Raw genomic sequence first — 6,310 nt, 5'->3', positions numbered from 1 at the left:
AGATGGATTTCAGGCAGCGAGGAGGTGGGAAGGCGGTGGGAGGGCCGCCCTGGCCGCTGAGGCAGCTAGCTGTGTGACTCTCACCTGCAGACGGGGGAGGGGGGGGCGGGGGAGGAACCCTGGTGCCTGCGGATAGTTCTCCGCTGCACGTCAGGTGCTCCTCCACTGCGGGCTCTTTCTCCGCAGCAATAAGAGCAGGCCGTACGCCAGGTGCCCGCGCCCATGTGAACGTGCCTTGGGGGCTCCCCAGATGAACTGAATGAACTAACATAGGCACTTAGAACCGTGCCTGGTGTCATCAACACCGCGAAAGCATCTGCTGTATCACTGCTAACAGTCTCCCTGCCAGGAGCCCCAGTCCGTGCTGGCCGTGGGTCACCCCGCCCCCCACTTTGGGGGCAGGTGTCAGTTGGTACGTACAGGACAGCCCACTGGGTCAGAACAGACCGTGCCGCTCCCGGTGGTTCACTCCCGGTGTTAAATATTCAGATGAACTGTGTGAAATGGCTTATTTCTCATTCAAAAGCGGCTGAATGTCAGCACTTATCCGGTTCAGGTGGCTGCTCTGGCCGTTGCCCCGAGTGCAGGAGAACTTGAGCTCATTGCGTGCCCAGCCTAAGCAGACACATGCCTGCCTCCAAGGGACTTGCTGAAACCCAAGGACAGATGGGAGCCCCGAGCTGACTGGCTGTCTGTCTCTCTGATGCCTACAGGCCCTGATCCTTCATCAGCTGCGCCGCTACAGCCTCGCGGAGAAGATTCTCCGGGACGCGGTGCAGGTGAACTCCACGGCCCACGAGGTCTGGAACGGGCTGGGCGAGGTCCTCCAGGCTCAGGGCAATGACACAGCCGCCACCGAGTGCTTCCTGATGGCCTTGGAGCTGGAGGCCAGCAGCCCCGCGGTGCCCTTCACCATCATCCCCCGGGTGCTCTGAGCAGGCGCCCGGCAGCCTCGCAGCCGCTCAGGCCCGGAGGCCCCACCTGGGGGGACAAGTCTGCCACACCGAGGCCCTGGGTGGACGTGCGACTGGCCACAGTGATCTGACCAGACGACCCCGCATCATCGCTCTCCCGCGTGCACGCCTGTGGCCTCGGCCGCCCAATGACCGTTTCTGAATCTACTGACGTTGCTCAACATGGATTATGTGCCATATCTTGTTAGTTGACATCTGAGTTTTAAGTAACATGGTTATGGAAATAATCCGCAAATGTAGAAGAATATACTCAAAGTTAAAATTCCGTGGCAGCACAGATTATTTTTATCAGAGCTGTAAAGAAAGCTGTTCTCTCCTCCTCGCCCCCCTGCCCCACCCCTGGCCCAGAAACCAAATGTGAATCTTCTTTTCCCACCTCAAGCCAGGACTCCGGCCAACGACTTCTTGGTTTTGTTGTCGATACTTGTACCATGTGATGAATTACTGTCCTCACTTAGAACAAAGCCTGAGTCCAAGAATATTTATATTTTGCCAATATATGCCTGTTACAAGAGAAGGAAATATGAGTTATTTAAGTTTAACTTTTTTATGTGAATTCAGAGTTTATTTATCAATGGAAAGATGTACAAAGAAGCTTCAAATGGAATATTTACCGACATTCCTTATACATGACAGACACTTGGCTAAATGGGAAGATGATGTTAATAATAAAAAGATTTTTAAATGGACCCATTGCCTATGTCGTTAAGTGAATGCACACAGAAGCTTAAGGCTCAGTTCCCGGGGTGGGTGGGGAGCTGTCTGCACCTGGGGGCCACCCTGATTTTAGTGTGGGAATTCACCTTTCCCAACTCTCCCCATTTATCTGGGATTGGAGCATGTGACTCAGGTCTGGCCAATCAACATCCGGCATTCACAGCCACAGAGGATCAGGAATGAGCATGTGACCTGAAGTGGTCCAATCAGAGTGGGAGCTGCAACGAAAGGCTCTCACTCTTCTGCTGAACTTAAACCTGAGCAGAGAAGCTAGAATCGCAGCGGCCCTCCAGCCACCATGAGGGTGTGGGATGGGGAAAGGGGGAGGGGAGGGTGTAGAAGTGTTGGGGCCAAATGTGAAGCCAGGGACTGAATCCAACAGAGTGGATAGCAAAGACCAAGAACCAGAAACAACGTGAGCAAGCCTCTCCAACCCCCGGGGTTTCCTGGCTGAGCATCTATAGGTGGCCCTACCTTGCCAGGACCCAGGAAAATGTGGAGGGCACCCAAGCACTGGTCTTATACACCCTAAAGTCTTAAGGACCCCACCCAAGCTAGGCATAACCTCCCTGGCTCATTGGGCCGGCAGGCAAGGGGGCAAGCTGAGGTGGGGAGAGACCGCAGACAGGAATCTGCTATGGGCAGAGCAGACAGGCACCCCAGGCTCAGCACTGACCTGCCAGGTGGCATCTGGGGCCCCATAAGTCATGGAATTTGCAACATGAGACAAGAAAGCAGGTGTTCAGTGGGGCAGCAGCTCACCTACTGGAGGGTCGAGCCCAGCCCTGCCATCCTATGCAGAGGTTTGGGGCAAGCAGGGCCAGCGCAGATGAGGACCTGGAAAGCAGGATCCAACGGTCCTTGCAGGTAGAGCCAGTGAACCTTGGGGGTTCTCCTTCCAAGGCTCCCACCTCTCAGGCAGCTAGAGAGCAAGCTGAGGGTGAGGGTGGTGAGTTAGAGAAGACCAGGGAGGGGAGGAGGAAGGAAGGAGAGGAGGGGAGAGAGGAGGCCCTTCTTTAAAGAGTGCCAGCCCCTCCCAGCAGAGAAGGACCTTGGGGACAGGGCCACGTTGGGCCTGGATGGGGAGGGGTGTGGGTCCCAGGCTCACTCACTGGAGTTGGGGAAGGATGTGAGCTCAGCCCCCCCCACCAGGTGGGACCAAGGTCTCTGTCCCCTGTGCTCCTGACCTGTCTTCATGGCCTAGAGGGCACACATGTGCCCATGTCTGACCACATGGAACAGCATGACTCCTCCAGATGGTCACTCGGATCTCCTCTGTGGTCATGCAGTCAGCCTCAGATGCCCCATCCCATCTGCCCACAGGAAGTCCAGCCCTTAGCCAGGTACCTACTCCACATTCTCTCTATGTCCACCCTCCACCCTGTCCATGTGGGGCACCAGCCAGGGCCCCAGCCCTGTGGTCCCTCCCCAGCTCACCCCAGCACGGCGAGTACTGGCTAGGGTGGGCAGCACGCCTCGGCTGAAGGCCAATCCATGCCCCGCTGGCTCCCTCTTCCATACCTCCCTGCCCACCCCATCCCCCAGCCCCCCAGGGAGTCCTCTCACTGCTTTTCTTCTCTCCCCTTGCTCTCCCTCCCCCTCTCCTCTCCCCACACCTCTCATGGCCCGCAGGGTAGGCTTGTCCAATTCAGGGACCAATCGCGTTGGAGAATTGTGACTAGTGCTCTCAGGCCTTGTGCAAGGTGGTCACATGGTGACCCAGCAGCTCTTAGCATTCCTTGCACCTCTTCCTCCTTCCCCACCGCCTCTGTTTCCTCTCCCTGTCCTTACTCGAAAAGCACCCCACACCTGACCGAAAGCTCCTGAGAACCTTGTGGGGCCTGCTCGGGGAGTCAGGCAGTGGGCAGGCCATACTGAGCCGGAGAACCCACGTGCATTCCCCCCCCCACACACACACACACAAGCCACAGGCTGGTCCTCGGGGGCTGACCCTCTGAGCTCCCGTTCCTGCCACCAGCCTTCCTCTCCTCCCACTCTCTGTCACTCATTTCCTACTGCCCCGCCCACACTGCAGCCAGATGGGACCAGGAAAAGGACATCCTGTGAATGTCTCAGACAGGCGAAGACGTCCTCTGGAAGGCCTTTGGGGGCCAGGCTGAGGCCCCCTCCTCAAGGCCATCCCCTGGGATACCCGTTCCAGCTCTGCACCTGCCTGGGGGCGACCCTGATTGAGTCACCATCCCTCTCTGCATCTCAGGGTCCTACGAGGACAGGCAGCCCTGCCCAGCCTGCCTTCCGGACTGAGACTGAGTCAGCAGGCAGCTGGAGGGATCCTGGGGTGCAGCCAGGGGCCACCACCCCCAGGGCCACCATGTGTGGCCTCAGAGCCAGGCTACAGCAGGACCCCCCTGGAGGCTCAGGCCGAGTGGGGCTCCCTGCAGGAGGTGGCAGGCCGGTTGCAGGGCGCCTTCTGCAGGTCTGCCTGGAGCCAGGAGCTCCAGATGGTGATCTGGGCTGCCCGCAGCCTCCCCGGCCCTGCCTGCCTCCCCCGTCTTCTGCTGGGTGACCCCTGACCCCTGCGGACAATAGGGTTTCCTGGTGACCACTGCGCTGTGGGTCACACCGATCTGGCTGTAATCCAGCCCTGCCTGGTCACGTCGCCTCCAGTGAGAAAGGGCCTCCAGCTCTGGCTCTCTGGGGGGGACACTTCCAGGGCTGTTGGGCACGTTGCTATAATGAAGCCCGGTGCCTGGGCCTGGGGGTACCCTGCAAGGTCGTGCTGCTTTCTCCCCTGCCCAGCACAGGGCGAGGGGTGAGCGGCCAGGGGCACACACGGAGCTCTGGCGCAGGGCAGGAGGGGACGAGCTGGCTCTCTTCTCCCTCTGCCCACGCAGAGCTATTTGCAGCCGAGCTGGAGGCCAGGCGGTGACTCCCACTGCACTTCATTGTTGCGCTCCTGCAGGGCCCCTCCCGTGGAGGAGGAGGTGAGGGCCCTAGGTGGGTCCTGCCCTGTCCACAGTGCCAGCTGGTGGCCTCTCCTCTCCTTTGCCTTCTGGGCCTCACAGGGTTGTCCTCAGGCCCTGAGTCCAGCGTGAGGAGGGAGGTGAGAGGCAGCCCTGCCCCCATGCGCTGTGGGCGGCTCACAGCTGGCTGTTGGGCCTCCTGGCCTGGTGAGCATTGGCCTTCGGACTGAAGGGTCCCAGGTTTGATTCCAGTCAAGGGCACATGCCTGGGTTTCGTGCTCGATCCCCAGTAGGGGGCGTGCAGGAGGCAGCCAATCAATGATTCTCTCTCATCATTGATGTTTCTATCTCTCCCTCTCCCTTCCTCTCTGAAATCAATAAAAATATATTTTAAAAAAAAGATTCAGAGCGAGTAAGACACAAACAGTGCTCACTCGGCAGCGCGTGCTCGGCAGGGGCGCCCGTCCTGGCGTTACTTGGCTCCCTGGTGTTTATAGTTACCTTCAGGCCAGAGCCAGCCTTACCCTCCCCAATGATTCTCTCTCATCATTGATGTTTCTATCTCTCTCTCCCTCTCCCTTCCTCTCTGAAATCAATAAAAATATATTTTAAAAAAAAGACTCAGAGCGGGTAAGACACAAACAGTGCTCACTCGGCAGCGCGTGCTTGGCAGGGGCGCCCGTCCTGGCGTTACTTGACTCCCTGGTGTTTATAGTTACCTTCAGACCAGAGCCAGCCTTACCCTCCCTCGCAGCACCCAGGAAGGTACAGCCCAGGAAGGCGGACCCCCTCCTCAATGCCCCTGAGGCTTCCTGGGCACCCTGCCTGGCGTGGAGCCCAGCAGGAACTGGGCCTTCCTCCTTCTGTGAGTGACCCTGTGTCGAGCACCCCCTGTGGCCAGACAAAGGGCCCCTGGCCTTGGGAGCTGCAGGGGAGACCGGGCCGGGGAGACAGCAGCAGAGGTGGAAATAAATCACGACCGGGTAGGTGGAGCCCCTGGAGAAGCTTGAAGTGGTGAGTGGGGGACGCCTGTGGGTCGGAAGAGCGTTCTCTAAGCTGAAAATAAGAAACAACTCTGTCCTCTCGAAGTTGTTGTTTTTGTTCATATGGTTGTTCAAAGGCAACTAAGTCAGTATTTACAAATATTTTCATTTAGCCAACAGCAGCCTTAAGAACAATAAAATTAAATCAGAAAAATTAAATAGCCCCTGTATGGAAATGAAGCTAGTTTACCCACAACTCTGCCTTTTTTTAAATATGTTTTTATTTCAGAGAGAGGAAGGGAGAGTGAGAGAGATATATAGAAACATCAATGATGAGAGAGACTCATTGATCGGCTGCCTCCTGCAGGCCCCACACTGGGGATCAAGCCCACAACCCAGGCATGTGCCCTGACTGGGAATTGAACCGTGACCTCCTGGTTCATAGGTCGACGCTCAACCACTGAGCCACGCCAGCCGGGCCACAACTCTGCCTTTTAAAACAAAAAATTAGCAGCGTTTTCTTTTCTTTTGTGACCACAGCATTCACACCCACTGTGTTAGTTTCCTGTGGCTGCTGTAACAAATTGCCACGATCTTAGTGGCTTAAAACAACACACCTCAGTTAGCTTGGAGTCTGGGGCCAGGATTCTGACAGGTCTCAGAAGGTGTCAGAGGCCTGCGTTCCTTTGGCGGGGGCGGGGAGGGGGGAGGG

General features: G+C 57.3%; 1 protein-coding gene and 1 long non-coding RNA gene across 4 annotated transcripts in view; one reads left to right on the top strand and one right to left on the bottom strand.

Annotated features, from left to right (window-relative positions):
* Positions 1-1,663, top strand: part of TTC7B (tetratricopeptide repeat domain 7B) — a 185,146-nt gene extending 183,483 nt beyond the window's left edge. For all 3 annotated transcript variants that reach the window (XM_014543676.1, XM_005871192.2, XM_014543675.1), the window contains one exon: positions 714-1,663. In XM_014543676.1, the coding sequence (XP_014399162.1) occupies positions 714-935 (222 nt within the window). In that variant the 3' untranslated portion in view covers positions 936-1,663. The remainder of the gene's footprint in view (positions 1-713) is intronic.
* The window catches only part of LOC106726926, a 5,486-nt gene continuing 567 nt past the window's right edge, over positions 1,392-6,310 (bottom strand). The window contains exons 2-3 of the long non-coding RNA XR_001363064.1: positions 2,454-2,625; positions 1,392-1,477 (exon numbers count right to left, since the gene is read on the bottom strand). This is a non-coding gene — a long non-coding RNA (uncharacterized LOC106726926). The remainder of the gene's footprint in view (positions 1,478-2,453; positions 2,626-6,310) is intronic.

The sequence above is a fragment of the Myotis brandtii genome, unplaced genomic scaffold (genome assembly GCF_000412655.1).
Source record: "Myotis brandtii unplaced genomic scaffold, ASM41265v1 scaffold332, whole genome shotgun sequence".
NCBI classification, from domain to species: domain Eukaryota; kingdom Metazoa; phylum Chordata; class Mammalia; order Chiroptera; family Vespertilionidae; genus Myotis; species Myotis brandtii.
The sequence above is the reverse complement of the archived record's forward strand: the minus strand, read 5'-3'. Positions and strand labels throughout refer to the sequence as shown.